Below are 20,083 nucleotides of genomic sequence, written 5' to 3' on the forward strand. Positions count from 1 at the left end.
AGGAGCGAGAAACACTAGTGTGCTGCTTACAGTTTCGGGCTTCTCCATGTTGCGAGTCCCGATTCTGGGCAAACCCGTGGGCATTGGCACACGGGAAAGTGAAGTAGCGAGACCCCAATGGACAGCCGTAACAGCACTCTAACCTGATATGCTGGAGGGTCTCCCGCCAAGAATACCACTCCACTGTGTGAGTGACAGCTAGGCTGTATGAATGGGTCTCTTTCTGCATAAAAGCAGGGTCCTTAGGACTGGAAGAGCAAGACGTCGCCACTGGAACTACGGAACCGAAGGGAAGAGAATCCAGAGACATCTTCAGCATCTACACCACCGGTGAAGCCCTGTTGGATCGTCTCACCACTTTTCTTCCACACGGCGAGAGGAGATCTTCAGCGAAGGAGCCTCCTTCCCTTGAGCTGGTGGGGTCAACCAGTTCACCTATCGCACCCTCGGACCTGCCTTGGTCGACTCGACAGTGCCCCGCACTTGAAGACCGCATAGCCAGGCAGCTATCGACCGGACCACGATTAAAATGAGCTTACCTTTTAAATTTCGTTTGGTAGCACCGCGGCTGGTTTCATCCCTGGGTAGTGCAGCGACTCGAACCTTCCTCCACGACGAGAGCCTCTCTTCCTCTGTTGGACCCGTCGACCTGCAGGAACTACCAGGAACAACCACCACCGCAGGAGCCACTTCTCCACGTTTAAGGTACATTGTTCCGCCAGGCCGCCCTTTCTCCGTGGTAGCCTTAAAGGTGTTTGAAATCCTTTAACTACTTGTGGGGTCGGTCCCCCTCTCTCTTAACATTGTCTTTCGCCTTGCATCTACCTCTTCAAAAGTTTTCTACTAAAGACCTGACTGCAGCTACAAGAACATTTTTGCTCCTAAGCTCTTGGTCCTGTACCACGGACTCTGGCTCAGGCCTATTGACTCTGTCTGATTTGTTAGATCTGCTCTCACTAGATTAGTTTTCAATGAGAAATGTGTTGATGCACCTAAATCTTCTAAACCCCTCTTCCTTCCTACTGTTTTAACTTGTGGAGTGCCATTTAGCTTAGTTTTCATTCACTTGTCTTTTGGTTAAAGTGTTACTGTGCATTACTTGTTCACAAAACTTCAGGGAAGTGTTGCTAGGGGGTGCCTGAAGATATTTCGGTTTAACTTGTACTTTCCCTCCCTTTCGTTGAATTGGTAGAGTGCCATTAGTTGTAGGTTTTCACTGTGCCGTTTTACTCAGTTTTCACTATACCGCAAACTTGTCTACAATTGAATAGGAAGTTGTATATGCTTTTCTTTTGACTAAACTTATCTTACTGTCATGATGCCTACCCCCGGGGACCCAGACCAAGTCCAGCAACCCCGGAAGCAGGCATCAAGTTATCCCAAGCAAGCCCAACAACCCTTGCTAGGGGCTATTTGGGTGCAGTCCTGGCGCCTATGGCGCCTATGGCGCCAGGCTCATATGGAGAGTCAGTCCTGGCGCCTATGGCGCCAGGCTCATAGATTAAAACTTACCTGATGCAGACCATGCTGCAAGAGCTCCAAGCTCAAAGAGGCTTGGAAGGGACTACTTTACCTAGGGACTATTTTTTTACTCGGGTGGGGCTGGGGAGGAATACTTACCTGGGACTACTTTGGGGGCTATTTAAACCATGCCCGAAGAGCAGCACGCGCTTCGCGTTATTCTGCATCCAGCAGCGTAACGCTCACCGTGCCTGCAAGTCTGCATCCAGCCTTCTGCCACGCCCGCCTCGAGTTTGGAGCTCCTAGAAAAAGGGAGAAAGAAGGAGAAAAGGTTAGAACAAGAGCAATACCTTTGATCCTTACCTGAATTCCCGATCCATCGCGCCTTCGAGCTGGAAGAAAGAAGTTATTTTATGCGCGTCGCCTCGCCTGCTGCAGCGCCGCGCTGAACTCACCGGCCTTTGCAGCATCTTCACATTCCACTGCATCCTCCTGCATGTTCCCGCCGCACTCCGGCACCTAAGGAGAAGACAAGAACAGCAAGGTGAGCCAAGTGAATACACAGAGGAATATTAGTTACCCCCCATAGACTTACCTGATTTTACCACCGGGGGTACTATTCCTCTTCACAGGTCGGCGCAGCTTCCACGGGGAGAACAGCGGGGGCGGGGGGATTTATGCTCAACTCCACGGGTGGTTCATTCCCGTTCTCCATTTGCAGAAGAATATTCCTACGGGCCAAGCAAACGAGGTTAGGTAGGCCAGTCCAGTCTGTCATCTCGGCCCTACACATCACATTGTTGGAGACCGCAGCTGTCCAGTTCAGATCGACGCCTCTGTGGGAGCCAGGTGAGCGGAACACTTGCTTTATTAACTGTGATCTATGTGTTGACTTAGAAGTGTATAAAATAAATATATATTCTCTTTTTTTAATACAAAACTTTGGTCAGTGTTTCCTTGCTCCATAGTACTGTACTACCTATTGTGCCAACCCTGAATACTGCTCATCTCCCTCTTGAGATAAGTCTGACTGCTCAGCCACAGCTACCAACTAAATCTTTGTGGTACAGACTGATACCAAAGGGTTTTTATTGCTCTCATCTGTAGTCCTAATCTGGGGTAGTGCTCCCTAAGGTAGCTGCCCTGGATTCTGCCTAACACCGAGACACTGTGCAAGGGAGACTGGATGTGCTCCCTGGATCTGAAGGACGCATACCTACACGTTCCAATTTGGCAGCCTCATCGGTCCTTTCTGAAGTTCAGGATCATGGGCTTTCATTTCCAATGCAAGGTTCTACCCTTTGGCCTCAATTTAGCCCCCAGGGTCTTTACCAGACTTGTGAATGCCCTGGCAGCCCTTCTCAGGGCCCAGGATCACCATCTCTATCCATACCTAGACGACTGGCTCGTCAGGGCGAGATCCCCGGTGGCGGTCCATCACACCTCCTCTGCCCTCAAGAATACGCTACACGAATTGGAATTTACCATTAATCTCAAGAAGTCACAGCCGGAGCCTACGCAGAACCTAACATTCCTGGGCCTCATCTGGGATGCAAGCTCCGAGAGAGTTTTCCCCTCGGAGGAGAAGATCACAGCCACCAGGAGGACCTCAGCATGGTGGTACCAACACCTCTTGTGTATATTGGTGGCATGTCTACCGGCAGTGTCATACACGAGGCTCAAAATGAGACGATTGCAACTGCACTTCTTAGCCTCATGGAGTCAGGAGCAGAGATCCCAGGTGGAACTCGTCCGCATTCTTCTCTTTCTCCACCAGGACCTTGTCTGGTGGAGCACGGACTGCAATTTGCAGATAGGCTGGCCCTTCAGGGCAACAAGCACTGCAGGTTACCATCACCACAGACTATTCCTTGGAGGGCTGGGGAACCACCCTGAACAGCCACAGCGTCCATGGAGTTTGATCTCTTCAGGAACAGGAGGTCCATATCAATTGGATAGAGATGAAGGTGATGCTGGCTTGCTCTCAAGGTCTTCCTTACGTTGACAGTGGCAAGATGATCCTCATTCAAACTGACAACTCCTCGAGCCTGTATTACATCAACAAGCAGGGTGGCACCAGGTCTCCTACCCTATGCACCTTGGCAGACAGCAAGTGGGCCCGGGAGAACATGCACTTGAGGGCAATCCGCCTCCTGGGGCAGTCCAGCCTGGAGCCGGGCAGGCTCAGCAGACTGGGTGCGGACAACTACGAATGGCAGTTGCCCGAACAAGTCCATCAGGGAATCTTCAACAGATAGGGTCATCCTTGGGTTGATCTCTTTGCCGCCTGGTCCAACGGGAGGTGCCCCCAGTTTGCGTCCTGGCAGGGACAGGGCTGGAGCTCTATGGGCGATGTGCTGCAGTTACAATGGGGCAACAGGAATACGCATATGCCTTACATCCCACTCCCCTGATCCACAGGGTAATCTGCAAAATCAGGGAAGCCTAGCACCTCTGTGTCATCCTGATAGCTCCGTGGTGGCCCACGAAGGCCATGGTTCTCACAACTACTCCACCTGTCGGAACAGGTCCCGGTGCAACTTCTGCTGGGTCCTGCTCACCCACTCTCACAGCAGGGAGGCATGGCCATCCACCCCACCACCCCCCAGCGGTTAGCCCTGGCAGCGTGGTTCCTGAACAGGTCAAATTAAAGCATCTGCGTCTGTCGCAGGATAACCTAGACATCATACAGGGCGCTAGGAGTGACGCGACTAGGAGCCCGTACAAGAGCATGTGGACTAGGTTTTGTCACTGGGCAGAATAAAAGGAAGTCGATCCTTTGACTTGCACGTTGGACGACGTGCTAGCTTTCTCAGCACACCGCGCACACTCGGGGGTCAAAGTAGACACATGCCGAACTTCTCTTGCGGCCATCGGAGCCTATAGGAACTTGGAGGAGGAGGTCTTTTCATCCTCCAACCTTCTAGTTGACAGACATTTGGCCGGCCTCACCAGGCTCTACCCAACTATCAAAAAGCTGCACCCCGTGTGGGACCTCTGTGTAGTTTTGGGTGTTTTGGCGCATAAACCATTTGAGCCAATGGCATCTGCGGACATCAGGCTTGTCACCATTAAGACAGCCCTCTAGGTGGGTCTTACATCTGCACGCAGGGTCAGTGAAATCCAGGCACTGGTGGCTTCAGAGCCCTATACTACCTTTCATAAGGACAAGGTGGTCCTTGGAACTCATTCTGCATTCTTACCTAAGGTAGTCTCCTTGTTTCACCTCAATGAGGAGATAGTGCTACCCAAATTCTTCGCGGACCCTAAGGACGAGGCACAGAGGGTTCTGGACTGTCTAGATGTCAGGCGTGCTCTAAAATACTACCTGTCTGCCTCGACACCTGGCTCTCTGTCACCTTCCGTGGGTCAAAGCCAGGCTATCAAGTTTCCAAGTACTCCATAGCAAGACGGCTGTGGCTTTTCAGAGGCATGTTCTGTGGCAGGTCATCAGTAAGGCAGCTGCATGGACCACGCCTTCGGCCTTCTGCAAGCACTACTGCTTGGATGCCAGCGGCATTTGGTCATGGAAGTTTTAAGGAACTTGCTTTCTTAGGAGGTTCACCTCTCCACCCTGGTGCTACATTCAGTTGTAATCACCCATACAATATGGAGGAAAGGGGATGGGACGTAGGAGTCATTTAAGTTACTCACCGTAGTCACTAACATACTCCTAGTCTATAGTCCCTTTCCTCCATACTTCCCACTATCCTCCCCCTTAATAAAACTGATGTCATTGGGCAATGGGAATATTGTTGACGCGTCAAAAGTGACTGAGGAGTGGCGCCAGTGGGTGGAGTCAGGGGAGCGTATTCTGCCAGGGCCGCTCCTCTAAATTTTAAGCGGAGGAAGATTTTTTTCCAGTGAAAAAGGTTCCATCTCCCACCCTATCAAGGGACACCCATACAGTATGGAGGAAAGGGGACCATGGACTAAGAGTACGTTAGTCACTAGGGTGAGTAACTTATAATTTACATGCCAATAATAGGACATGCACAGATGTGGCAGCTGATTTTTAAGAATTGGACTGTTAGAATGTTTTGTCTTTTCCCAGGTGGTATAAAAGCAGCTCCGAAATCTATGAACAGCATGTGAATTTATTTTAAATATATCCATGCTATAAAAGGTTACAGTTGCTTCCCTGCAACAGTATTTTTGCATCCTGTCCCTTGATGCATGTAACCTAGTTGGAATGCCCTAGATGATGTACTTGGGAAGAAAGACAAAAGAACGATATTGCAACACTAAGAAAATACAATAAGACTACTTGCACTTGGTATTTGTCTGTATTGGTAGAAAAATAATAATGTGAGAAGTCTCGGCAGAAACGTGTTGAGATTTACTGTCAACATTATAGACTATACGCTTCATATCTTTGACAAATACAACTTGGAGATGTAAGTTAAACCACTAGATGCCTGCATATGTATAGCATGTGATTCTAAAAATGGAGACACACAGGTAAAAATGTTATTAAGTAACATTCACCATTTATAAGCTAAAAGTTGGAAACTTGTATAATTTTGTTCACTCATTTAAAATACCTCCTTTTGCTCCTCTTCCCATAGGTCTTGTATTATGAGCTGCTAGCAATCCGAGAAGCATGCATCAGCCTGGAAAAGGACTACCAACCTGGAATAACCTACATTGTGGTGCAGAAACGGCACCACACGCGACTGTTTTGTGCTGATCGCACTGAAAGGGTATTTCCTGTTTGCCATGATCATTTGCCTTAACTGTTTTGTTTACTAGTACATGCTGTATTTATCCAAAAACTGTTTTAGAAATAATCTGCATTCTGAGGTAAAATATTTTCAGCTAAATAATACTGGCAGCTTTTGCTGTGAGAGATTGTTACTTGCAGATTTTGCATTGCTCCCCTCAATCTTAAATGATCTGCTTGGCCTTGTTCCTCCTTTTAATGGATTGCATCCTACCACATATTCCTCATCTGGATAGCTACTCCCCAATACCAGCATGACAACACCCTCTTTGGCTCTCGTGCTCCTCAACCCCGGACAAGACACAGGTGCCTATGTAGGTAGTGTTAGGCAGAATCCTGTGCAGAGCCCTTAGGGACCACTACACACAATTAAGACTACAGGTGGCAATACAAGTTTTACCTTTGGTACAAGCCTGTACTACTATGTCAGAGTGGTAGCAGTGGCGGAGCAGCCAGGCTTATCTCAAGAGTACATGAGCAGTAGCAGAGATTACACAAAGGGACCACAATTACTGTGACTCAAGCAAACACTGACTCAAGGTTTCAGGTAGAAAAATATAATCAACAGAGATATGTGTTTCTATAGAAGGCGAACTGCGCACTCCAGCCAACCCGGTCTACGCCTCCATGGTGAACTACGCAGCTCACCCTCAGTTGCAACTGGCCTGCTTCAAACCAACGGAAGCCTGCAGCCCTGCATCGAACGCTGCAGGTAAACAATAGCCCCTCGTAGAGGGGGGAGAAGTGCACCCCCAAGGCGCAGGGGTGTAATCTGAGGTGCGGACTGCGGCGCAGGAAGGCAAGATGCCCCAGAGTGCGCCACCCTGAGCTTTGGGTGGAATCCCACCCCACAATGGTGGCAGCTCTGCCCTCTGGACGTTTTGAGCCTGGGACGGGCACAGAGAGGTGAGCCGGCGACCCGGTGAGGCTCTGGATATTCCCGAATGTCCGGCGGAGCAGGGCGGGGCGGTACTGTGAGACCAACCCGCCCTCCGTACTGCAAGTCTACGTGCCCAAGACCAGCCCAGCATCGAGGATCAAGGCCGGAGATCCTTTGAAGAGGTGGGTGTCATCTCGCTCCTCCTGGCGGCGGGGCAAGCCAGGGCCTTTCTCTCCTGCGCCTCCTCCTTTCACACTTGCCTCCCGCCGGCCTTGTGAACCTCTCCACCCCGCAATTGACAAGGCCTGTATTAAGGCAACATGAGGTCCGCGGCAGATCAGGTTGGTGCTCTGGCCCACCCCCTCCATATTCCTCAAGGCCCATGGGCTTTCGGCCATGGCCCCTCACTGCCGTGGCCTGGACAAGTGGAGGGGCAGGACCTGTGGACCCCAGAGGCAAGCCCCCAGGGCTGTCAAGGCCTTGGGGTGACCGGCACCCGAGAACTCCTCATCGGCAGGTGAGCGGGAGCAGGTGAACCCCCAATTTGACAGTATTTGCCCCAGGTGAGGACCCCTGCCTGGCCAGAGCCCATTTATTTTCAGCATTGCTTCCTCAGGCCTGTAAAGAAGAGGAGGAGCTGCCCTCTACCAATAACTCTATTGGAACTCAACTTGGAACTTACACCCATGGGCACATGCAAACTTTCTGCTTTTTAGCCCCACAGTTCCCCACAGCGGCCCCCTCGTTCTCCCCACTGTGCATGCATACATTCGTTCCATATCCCACTCTTGCAGCAGCCTTGGGAGGAGGGGACAGCGCCTTCTTTGGGAGCCAGGAATGGCCGAGCTGCACCTCCACTGACCTGGGGCACCTCATCGTGGAAGAGGTGGGTGTCCCCTTATATATGTCCTTTCTCCTGCTCTTAATTACCCCAGTGGCCCCAAGATCAATGCCAGTTCCTAGGTGACAGTAACAACGTTGCCTCCGACTGTTTCCCTGTATGAGATTTTTGGGGGCCTTCGTTGGGGGGCTGGGGAGCTCACTTCATCCCTTCTACTGACGAGCACTCTCCACACCCGGGGTGCTCCCCCAAGCGCAGCAGCTGTGGCTCCCGCCGGGGCTGGGGTGAAGGTGGAAGTTCCTGGAGGCTTCGCTGGGTGCCCCTGTTTTGAGCTCCACTGGCCATCGACTCTATTCCAGTCAACAATCCCTGGAGTCGTGAGCCGAGGGGCAGGAGAGAGGGTGGAGCAGCTGAGTCCCTTACTGATCACCATTACGCACGGGCCCGTCAGAGAATTCTCAGGGCTCCTTTCAACTCGCCCCTTTCCTGGATCGTCGATGGGCCCCTCCCAGAGATCCTTTCCGCATCACTTTGTTCACCTCTGCCTGGCCTTGAGGCCACATTTGTGGTCTGGGCCCTCAAAACACCTGGAACACTCCCCCACACTGGTGCCCATTCATGAGCTGGGCAGAGTCCCTACAAATGTTCTGTCACACCCCGGTTCCGGCATCGGTGTCCCCTGATATGTCCGCCCCCTCACAGTCAGAGATGCTGGATACCCAATCAGTAAGGGCATGGCAGCCCTCTTGGACGAAATCTGAGGCTTCAGAGCAGACGTCAGCAAAAGGCTAGATACCCTAGACAAAAAAGTGGACACCATGGATGACCGAGTCCAAGCCTTGGAAGCAAACGCCACCCCGACAGACCTCCTGGGGACCCAGATAGACATGCGCCTCTCAGAATTGGAAAGAAGAGAGGAGAAATGTGCTCTTGAGTTGGACGACTTGGAGAACAGGGAACGCCGTAGCAACCAGAGATTCCTAGGCTTCCCGGAGCGAGAAGGTGAGACTCAGGCGGACATCATAAGAGCCGTCAACACAGTGATTAGGAAACTCTTCGATGAGAGCAACACCAACGAGCCAAGAATCGACAGAGCGCACAGGGCGGGGGCTTCCTCCTGAGGACCCAGGTCGGTCCTTGTGAAGTTCCATTACTTCTCAGAAAAGAGTAAGATCCTAGAGCTGGCACAGAGAAAGGGCCCAATTGACTGGGAAAATGCACAAATCTCGATTTATCAGGACCTATCGGCCCTCAACCTTGCAAGATGTTTCCTATGTGGCCCCCTGACAACATTTTTTAATTCTAAAGGAGTGAGGTACAGGTGGGGATACCCTTTCTCCCTATCGTTTGAATATGAAGGTTACAAGTATGCACTAGTCACGGAAGATGACATTCACAGAGTATCCCGCGATCTTCTGGAAGAGACCACCATGGAGCGCGAGCAGAAGAATCAAGGGAAAGAGTTAACCGAATCCCAGAAAGCCAACGGCTTCACCGAGAGATGCAGAGTACACAGCAACAGGAAATTCAGGAGGGTGACTCCGGCCTCCCCACAACTGTCGAGTGACTGTCCCCTTCTAGGCCAATATTGGCTTGAGGTGTTGGGACATACTGTCTTCGAGACCCACCCCGGGACTCCCGAGGTGTAACTTTGTGCCCTGATCACGTGTGGTCCCTTCGGTATAAGAGTGGAGGTGACCGGGGGTTCCTTCATTTCGACGGAGGAGCAGATGACGTCTTAAGATGTTCTGGTTTGAATGCATAAGGGGGGTGGGCTCAGAGGGAGTATTATGTTGCGTTTGACAGCCCGGGGGAGGTAGACGTTTGTGGCCAGGCCTAGCGGCACTATCGAAGTCACACACTGTCCAGGTGCTCAAGGGGGCAAGGGGGATGGTTGGGGAGTTTGATTTTGATTAATTTTCGGTTGTTATTTTTTCTCGCTACCAAGCTGTTGCTGCTCTTTCATGGAGTCATATTCGTTTGTGTGGACCACGTGCATACTGAGACAAGAAGGGGACTTAGGTGATATGTGCTGCCCAAGAGGGAACATTAGAGAAATGAGATCAGACACTGACATTGGGTTCGTTAAATGTACGCGGTTTGAACTCCCCTAACAATAGATCCCGGGTGGTAAAAGAGTTTAAAAGGCTTAAATTACATTTCTTATACCTCCAGGAAAGTCACTGAGTGAAGGGTAAGAAGCCATCTCTCAGGGCCAGGACCATTCAGGAAATCTTCCATGCCTCTTACTCGGCTAAGAAACAAGGAGTATTTGTATTTATTTTTTTACGTGCCTGAAAGCCTGCAGACATCAGGGCACGGACATAAAGACGGAGAACTAAGAGTAAGACAGGACGGGAAACAAGAGGTCTAGTTAAGGAGTTGGGTGGCTTTATTTAAAGAGCAATGTTTTCAATTTCTTTTTAAAAATCTGAAAGTTGGTTTCTAGTATGAGCCTTGTAGGCAGGCTATTCCATTTTAGGGATGTTTGAACAGGGAAAGAGTGCCCCATTCCATTTGGTTTCTTTGTCTGGATGAGTTTAACTAGACCTTGGTTTTTTGATCTCAGTGATCGTCCAGGTTCATACAAGGATATTTGCTCCTTTAGGTAGGTAGGGGCGGAGCCATAGAGGCAGTAGTGGACAATTGTGGCCGCTTTAAATGTAATGCGGTCTTCTACCGCCAGCCAGTGTAAGGCTTTGCGGTCTTCTGTGATGTGATTTTGTCGGATTTCTTTTTTATAGCTCTCACTGCATCATTCTGAATGACTTGATACTTGTCAACACAGCCTTTGCTTGTTCCCAATAGCAGGGCATTGCCATAGTCCTGTCTTGAGAAGATGACGGCTCTAGCGATGATTGTGCTATTTTCTTTGTTTAGGAAGATGTCTTATGTGCCGGAGTAGTCTATGGTAGTATCTGCAGTTTTTTTTAGATATGCTATGTGGGCATTGGCTCCGAGGGAGGATTCCAAGTAGATTCCCAGGGTCTTCTCTTTGCCCACAGTAGGGATGCTAGAATTCTTTGTTAAATTGGGTGTAGTCTGAGCTCAATTTTGCTCGAGCTTGGGAGGAGCCAAAGATCATGAGCTCCGTCTTATTTCTATTCAGGCAGAGCCATTTAGATTTCATGCAAGCCTCGATTATGATGTAGATGGTGGCAATTTTGGTGCTGTAGCTTCCACTCAGCTCTATAATAAGCTGAGTGTTGTCAGCAAAGTTGGTGAATAGTACACCTAGGCTGTTGACAAGGGTGCAGAGGCAGCGAAGATAGAGGTTAAAAAGGAGGGGAAAAAACTCGCTCCCTGGGGCACACCATCGTTTATACTTATGGGGTTGAAGAATTTCTCCCCCCAAGTGTATTTTAGAACTACGATCTGAAAGAAAAGAGGAGATCCAATGTATGGCCTCTTGTGAGCAGTTTCCTGATGTGCTCAGTGCTTCCTGGAGTTTGTGGTGGTCTAGCAGGTCAAACGCTGCTGATGGATCTAAAAGCATCAGCATGCCTGTCTTTCCCTTTTCCAAGATGTTCAGCATTCTGGTTTGTAGATCCAGAAGCACGGTCTCTGTACTATGTGAGCTTCTATATCCTGATTGCTGTGCGTGAAATAGATTGTGTTCATCCACGTATGTTTGGAGTTGTTTGGTTGCGGCTTTGTCTAGGATTTTTAGAAGTAAATTGCAGTTAGTTATTGGAGCGAAGGTTTATCAGATCTTGTTGGACGAGTCCTGTTTTTTTTACTATGGGTCTAACTGTTACTGCTTTAATAGAAATGCAGTACTTTATTGTCCTTAAAAGAGGTGTTTACAATACTACGGATTAGTGGTGCAAATATGTCTGAGTTTTCAAGTACACATTTTGGCGGTAGGATATTTTCTGCGCATGATGTCTGCATAAGTGATGTAAGAAGCTTTTTTGTGTCATCCAAGCTGAGTGGTTTGAACTTTAATTTTTCTTCCTGAATAGTGGGTGGGTCCGTAATGTCCAAAGTGGCTAGTATTTTAGTGGCTACCTGGCAGAGGCTGACGGTTTGCCGAGCCTTTAGAATCTTTTCATGGAAGGCCAGTTGGACCTTCTCGCAGTTTTCTTGGGTAGGTTGGAAAGGGGGTGACAAAGAGGGTGGTTTTTCTATGGACTTGAGGATTTGGAAAAGTTTACCTGAGCGGTTGGAGGCTGTAGATATTTGCTGGTTATAGAAGTCTTTTTTTAATCTCAGTTATATATATTTTTTTGTATTTTTTTGTTGATTTCTTTCCATGTCTTTATTTTCATCTGTCTGTTTTTTTGACATTTCCTCTCTAGTTTCCGTTTTTCTTTTTTTAGGGTTTTTGTCTCATCCGTAAACCAGTTTTGGTGGTTGACGTTAGGTCGGATTTGTTTTTGTTTAAGTGGGGCGTAAGTGTCAACAGTTTTCTGAAAGTGTATGTTGTACATTTTAACAATGTCGTTGCATGAATCGTTGTCAGTTGAAGAGGACAGGATGGTGGCAACAGTATTGGCTAAAATGTCTGGCGTGAGGTTTTTAAAGTTTCTATTGGTAATGTTGCTTGGCCCGTTTTCTGGCTTTTTTATGGAGGTCTTAGGTGTCAGTATAAGTTCAACTTTATAATGGTCAAACCAGATGCAGGGGACTGTCCGCTGTGTGGTGATATTTATGTTTCTGGATATAATCCAATCTAGTTGGTTGGCATTGTTTGTGGTGGGTTCATTGTTAATCACATTACAGTTTATTGATTTAAGATCTTTTTCGAGTGCGATGGCCTCTTTATCTTTGATGTTACCTCTCCATCTGTTGAGTAGCACTTGTTGTGTCTCCCAGAGCTCATTTTACTCCTAAGGCCCAGCGTAAGGACCCGGAGGGTCACTATCTAATGGTTAAGGGCGAGATCAGAGGCAGCATGGTGACAGCGGTTGCTGCCAATGCCCCAAACAAGGCCCAGGATCAATTTTGGGAGGACCTGAAAAACAAGATCATGGCATTCAAAGAAGGGACTTTACTGGTGAGTGGGGATTTCAATATGGTTTTCCACCCCGAGAGCGAAAGGAGATCCGAGAACCCCCATGCAGACTCACATACACAGAAACGGATGACTACCAATTTCCACAGGGTTGATGAGGAACTGGGGCTTAATGATTCACATACAACATGCCATGGTCACGGCCCCTTATTCACTTTCTTTTCTAAACCTCATGCTATGTTCTCCAGAATAGACTATATCCTGATTGACACCTCTCTTCGGGGAAGGATAACTGACTTCAATGTAGAAATTGTCCCCTGGTAAAACCACAATTTAGAGTCCGAATAGGTATGCCCTTGAGGCCCCCCGACAGACCACAATGGTCATGTAATGAACTCCTGTTGCAGAACAAAGAATTGGCCCAGACCCTACTGGCCGACATAAAGGAGTACTTCGCAATCAACAACAACGGGAAAGTGGGGGTCTGGGATACTTTTAAAGCCACAATCAAGGGTGTTCTCATAGGCATGGGCACAAGGAAAATACAAGAACGGGCAAATGAGGAAAGGTTACTTAGAGACAAATGTAGGCTATCCAACCAGGAGTGAAATTAAAGTCTCAAATGTTCCTGGGTAGATGGGCTGAACTTCAACAGCTCAAAGCAAATCTGGCAGCTCTTTTGGTAGAACAAACGGAAAGGAAACTCACCTTCCTAAAACAGAGATGTATGGAAAAGGGGGAGAATCCAGATAGGATTCTTGCCTGGAAGTTGAGGGAACTTAGGAACAGTAGGAGAGTAGACTCGCTGCTTTCGCCAGAGTGGGGCAAAACTACAGACAACACCCAGATAGCGGAACAGTTCAGTTTATTTTATGAGTGACTACAAGTTGGAATATGCTGGAGATGGAACCGATACTAACCGGTTTCTTGACTCGCTTCCAATCCCCGAGAAGGCTAACTCCCTTGAGCTACCCACCACTCAGGAGGTAATATACACCATCAGAACTCTGAAAGGAGATACCACGCCGGGTGACAATGGCTTTACTGTCTGCTTCTATAAGTCTTTCCGCCCCACCTTGGCCTCCTTCATGGCCAAACTATTTAACACAGCCCTTGCACTGGGATCCCTGCCCCAATCCATGCTATCGGCCCTCATCGTGGTCATTCCTAAAGAGGGAAAAGACCCAACACTGTGCTAGTCCTGCACCCCCATTTCCCTCCTCAACACGGATGTGAAAATCCTAGCGAAGTTACTCACTAATAGGTGGTCCCAACATCTTCCCTCGCTGGTCCACGGAGACCAGGTTGGATTTATCCCAGGCAGGCGGCAGATAATGTAAGAAAGACACTTGACCTAATGCAGGAATCCTCAAATAATGGGTTGGAAGCCTACCTACTCTTACTAGACTCTAAAAAGGCATTCGACCGGGTCAAGTGGCCATATATGGGTAAGGTCTTGCAGAGGATGGGGCTGGATGATCATTTCTGTCGGTTGATTGCAACATTGTACAGCGGTTCCTCGGCTAGAGTAGCGGCAAATGGCTCTGTGCCATCTCCCCTCCTCCTCTCCAGGGGTACTTGGCAGGGATGTCCCATCTCTCCCCTCTTATATGCCCTGACGATGGAGCCTCTGGCTATCGCCATTAGGTTGGATCAGAATATTACAGGAGTTCGCTGTGGGGAACTTGACTTTAAACTCAGTTTTTGACAATGACATCCTTGCCTACATGACCAACAAACACGACTCCTCGATCTGATACAATTTTATATAATGCCCATGGTTGAAAAAGCACAGGAAATCAGGGGAAGGAACGAGTTAGGGGGAATGAGAATCGAACACAAGGCCTCCCCTTAGCTGGGAATCCTTCTCCCTAGAGATCTGGGAGCTCTCGTTGAGTTGAATTTCTCCCCGATCCTGGCCAAGATAAAAGCAGATCTCCTACGCTGGGCCTCGCTGAATCTCTCATGGTTCGGTCGCACGATCTCGATTGAAATTAATATTCTCCCCCGTCTCCTATACCTTTTTTCGGCCCTCCCCACTATCATCCCACACCATTTTTTCTCGACCCTGCATGGTCTGATCCATCGCTTTATCTGGAATGGGAAAAGACCAAGAGTTAAACATGCAACCTTGATGCTTCCGGCATCCGTTGGAGGGTTTGGTCTCCCGGACCTCAAGCAATACTTTAAGGCAGCCCAGCTAAGGGTACATGAGGGACGAGATGGGTACCTATTGGACGTATATTGATGACATTCACACAGCTCCTAGGAAAGTACGAGACCTCCTCTGAACCAAGACTAAGGACCGCCCCGATCGCCTCAAAACTCACCCAACCTTAGCAGTCCTCTGGGCCTCATGGGAAAATGATAAAACAAATAGGATCTTGTCATCCTGGCCTTCCCCCCCTGTCCTCCCTGTGGGGGCCTGCCTCGACCTGGGCAAATAGGGTTTACGAAACCCACAGGCATGGTCGGATATGGATCTGGATAGAGCCGCCAACTATTTCGCCAAAAAGCGCCTTCGTTGAATATGACCAACTAGCTGGGGCCATGGGGGACCAACCGCTCACGATCTTTGAATACCTCTGCCTCAAAGGGATTCTTACTAATCCCAAATGGTGTGCTGAACTTGCTTGCCCCTTTAAACCCCTTAAAAGAATAAATGCTGAATCCACTACGTGAAAGGGATCACTGTCTAGAATTTACCAAGTTCTGCTTATAGCTAATCTGGAAGGTAGGCAAAATTTCAGACAATTTTGGGAGGAAAGATTGGTTACGGTTCTGGATGAGATGACCTGGGGGGCAATTTACAAGGTTCTCCTATCAGGCTCCCTTTATACCTTGGCTATGGAGCACAACTTTAAGATTATCCATACCTGGCATCACCCTCCTACTAGGCTCTCAAAAATGTACACCGGGACATCCCCTCTCTGCACCAGGGAGTGCACCCAGCAGGGAACTTGTCATCCAGATTTATTGGACATAGCTTTTGAGCTGGATTAAAGATATTGTTGGCATCGCCCTCTACATGCATCCCCTCGAGCTCCTCCCTGGCGTTCCGTCCTCGGACTTGGAATCTAGCTGCTTCCCGAAGGTGATCGAGGCGATGCTGAGAGCAGGGAGACTAGCCCTTGCCCAGAAATGGAAACAATTTACTGTCCCGTCCAAGACAGAGTGGCTCACCAAGTTATGTGCAATCTTTACCTTTGAGAAGCTTTCAGCAATAACCCATAATAACATAGAATCCTGTTAGGCAGAATCCTGTGCAGTTCCCTTGGGGAACACTGCAAGAAGATTAAGACCACAGGAGTAAGCAGTAAACCCAACTGGTAGCAGTCTGTACCACCCAGATTTACCTGGTAGCTGTGGCTGAGCAGTCAGACTTCTCTGAAGATGAGTAGAGCAGTATACATAGCATACACAATAGCGCTAAAAACACAGTAGAGCAAGCAAACACTGACCAGAGCTTGGTATCAAAAGTATATAATTATTTATTTAAAACACACTTTAGGAAATAGACTAAGCACTATAAATCAAAGCAAGTTCAAACACAATCAGAAAAAGTATACATCCCTCCCTTAATAATTATTAGACAAGTCTAAGTAAAAACACCACTATTTGTGAAAACAGATGTGAGCGCGGAACTTAGATGGAACTCCAATAATTAAGTTAAAGGGAGAGAAAAAGGCAGGTCATAAAAATAACAGTTCCCAAAGACCACAGCAAGTTAGTGAAGGCAGAGTCTACTGTAGAGACAAAGTTCATAGGCCAGGCCCACTTTAAATGGAGCAAGGCGAAATGTGCCCAAGATCACACAGTTTAAAAAAACACTCAAGTCTTTGCAGAATTGTTCAAAGGAGGTTGGTTTGATGTGAAAGGTAAAGTTAGAAGGTCTGGGTGTCAACCCAGTTGGAAAGCCAAGGATTTAAGGGTCACCTTTAGCAATCCGCAGAAAGGGAGGCCAGGTGGAACACAGTAGCTTAAAGAGTGAGGAAGCTACAGCGGTGGCAGTTGTTCCTGGCAGCGGGTGCAGTTCGTGGTTTCGACCAGGGGAAGAGAAGATCTCATCGAGGAGGAAACTTGGAGTCGTTGCACTGCCCAGGGAAGAGACCAGCCGCGGAGTTCGTTCGGTAAAAAAGGTGCGTTCCTTTTATTCGCGGTCACAGTGGTGAAGCTTGGCTATCCGGCCGCCGGGGTGCTTGGCACGGGCGATTCGACCAAGGGACGTCCTGGAAGGCGAATGGGGAACTGGTTGTCCCCACCAGCTCAAAGGGAGAAGACTCTTACAGCAGAAGATCTTCTCTTGTCGTCAGGAAAGTGGTGAGGTCGTTGCAGCAGGGCTCCACTGGTGGTGTCGTCGTTGCAGATGGCACAGCTTCTCCCCTCTTCGGATTTCTTAGGTCCTGTGGCGACTTCTGAAGTTCCAGTCCCCAAAGCCCTGCTTTTATGCAGAAAAACCCCCATTCAACAGCCTAGCTGTCACTCATACATGCTAAGTGGTGAGCCGGGCGGCTCACCACTGGGCAAATCAGAACAGAGTGCGAATTCCCCCACCCACACATCCTGTGGAACCCAGACAGAGTGGCCCCAGTTGGAGGGCTTCTGTGGAGAAGCCCGCCAAAAAGTGGAACAAAGGGCCCAACCTTGGTTGGAGCTACAGAGACGGACACAAACGCCATTTTAGAAAAGAGTTCTGGCGAAAAGACCCAACCGGTGATTTTATATTAAATAAATAAACCAGCGGTATCTTTAACATTGCACCAAAAAGTGGTGCGTTTAAAACCAATGGGAAAAACCCATAGGAAATATTCCGGTGGAATATTTCGAGTGTTTACCACTGCCACCAGCCAGAAACTCGATAAGGGGGGACTGGACAGTGCCCCTTTGAAAAAAGAACCAGGGGCAATCGAACTAACCCCTTCCAGTACTTCCACAATATGATGGTTTGTACTGGTTCTGTTCACCATTTTGGACTAGTAAAGCCATTGGTGACTTTACATGCCCTGGGAGACAATAGTCAGTCCCAGGGTATGGAGTCTGTTCGGGGGTCACTATGACATCCCTGTGTTACTGCACTGAGGGCGCTGTGTAACACATACATTAAGACAGAAGATACCCTATGGAGTAAATGACCGCATAGCCCATAAGCACACAATAAGTCAAAGACATACCTCAAATCATGCCTAAGAGTGGGAGGAAAAGAGTCTCACTCTTAGCAGGAGAAAAAAACAAACCCCAATAATCCAGCAAAGCTGCTGCTTGACTCACTAGGTTTGGGAAATTAGCCTTATAAGAGAATTCTCCCTAACAAATCCTTCTTGTTGAACTGGACGGTGGTCCTCTTGAGTGACCAATGCAGTGCTCTGAGACTTTAATAATCTGTTAAGGTAAATCCCTACTTGGCTCACTGAGTCGAGGAAACGTACATTTGCTTTAGCTCTCTCTGTCGAACCCAGCATGTTGGTTATGGTTGAATATTTGCTCTCATTACTTTGATGTTTCTTGTCCCCAACAACAACCAGTTAAGCTTGGTAGTGTTGGGCTTGGCGGGGGGGGCGGGGAGGGTTAATGGAAGGTATGTTACCTGCGTTTTGAACAATTTGTTACTCGGTCTTTGTTTTTATTAAGCATTTTTCATAAAACATCAAAGTAAAAAAAGCGTTCAGTGCTGTTATACCTGGTCCGAAGCCTTTGGGTTTCAAGCACTGCTGGAACTACAGCTCCAAGATGTCTATCACCAACCCGCACAATATCTGTGTGTTTAGCCTGGGGATGGACCACTAAGTTGACCTGTGCATCCTTTGTCAGTCGATGAGCCCAAAGGCCTTCAGGGAACGGGTTTCTAAATGGGTGCTAAGCCGTCCTCCTTCAAATGTGACAGCCCACTCTCTTCCTAAATCTTCTGAGGTTGATACATAAGAGCCGACTATGGAGAAAGGTGATGAGAGACGGGCCAGATGACGCAAAGTGCAAAAAGGAATGTCGCTCACATAGTAGGTCTTACCACTTATCCTAAAGAGAAAGCATAGGTCTATGAGGGAAGTTAGCAAAGGAACAAGAGAATTTTAGTAATGCGTTGCTGGCTGTGTTTGTAAAGACCATGGCCAGTAGAGCTTCAGCCACAACTTCGCTGGCAGTCCAACCTTTTACTGAACCGAAGGGAGCCGATGATAAGATGCAAGAGTCGCCCACATGCCTTCAGGCTTAGCCCCGTCAAAGTCGACCGCATTTGGCAGAAGCATGCCTAGCTCGATTATGGCTGCCACTAGCTCCAACCAGATCAATCCTATTAGGCCTGATATTTTCTCTATACTATGTTGCTGTTGTAGGAATATGCCCTGGGATATTAGTTTGTTCTATCCATATCACAATATAATCCATTACCTCCATCTAGACTCTTGGGTGCATGCTTTTTTAATGTAAAGAGAAGGTGCTGTAGTTTCCTTTATTACTTACTGCTAATTTTTCTGTTGAAGATTCTCGTTCATCCAAACATAGGCAATTTAAGGCAGCCATTAAAATTGCTTAGTTTTTGCGATTGTCTCTTTTTGGTTCAAAAGCAGTCATCAGAGAATGTCCGTTATTGAAGCTCAATTTTAGCCAGGTCTTTAAAAAAGGGTGCAAAGATGGGATTGGCCGGATCTGAGCCAATATGTCGATTATGTGGGGTTGATGTGATTGAATCTGCGGAGCATATCTTGTTTTATTGTGAGAGCCTCAATCTGATTAGATATGTTAAATCTTTTAATAATGCCACACATGAAGCAGAAATATGTAATGTGTGGAAATTGTGGATCGAAGGTCATGACACTAATTTTATTTATTTCATGATGACATTTTATCCCAGAAACATGAACATTTTAGGTGAACTATCTTAGAATATAATAATTGCCTGTTTTAAGATCTAATCTTAGACAGTAGTTCTCCTATTTATGATCGTATTTTATCCCTGTATATTGTGTTTGAGTTTTTTTGGTTTTAGAGACATGAACTGGCTGAATTTTTCTCACTTTTTGTATTAAATGGTTTAATGTAAGTGTGTGTGTTGCATATACAAAGCCAGTGTGGCTATATGTATATTATATTTAAAATAAAAAAAGACACAATCTTATTCAGGTTATCCAAAAACGGGGCTTCTTTTGCCACAACTACATTTCAATAAATATGTACAATTAATATGGGGCCCAACTTCAATCTGTTTTGGCTACTTAGTGATCTGAC

The 20,083-nt window shown here is 47.9% G+C and overlaps 1 protein-coding gene across 1 annotated transcript in view; it reads left to right on the plus strand.

Annotated features, from left to right (window-relative positions):
• The window catches only part of LOC138503100 (protein argonaute-3), a 2,065,845-nt gene that overhangs the window by 1,875,131 nt on the left and 170,631 nt on the right, over nt 1–20,083 (plus strand). Inside the window, exon 16 of the mRNA XM_069622607.1 lies at nt 6,030–6,164. Coding sequence (XP_069478708.1) covers nt 6,030–6,164 — 135 coding nt within the window. The remainder of the gene's footprint in view (nt 1–6,029; nt 6,165–20,083) is intronic.

This window comes from Ambystoma mexicanum, chromosome 11 (assembly GCF_040938575.1).
Source record: "Ambystoma mexicanum isolate Mex_15411 chromosome 11, UKY_AmexF1_1, whole genome shotgun sequence".
Classification (NCBI taxonomy): domain Eukaryota; kingdom Metazoa; phylum Chordata; class Amphibia; order Caudata; family Ambystomatidae; genus Ambystoma; species Ambystoma mexicanum.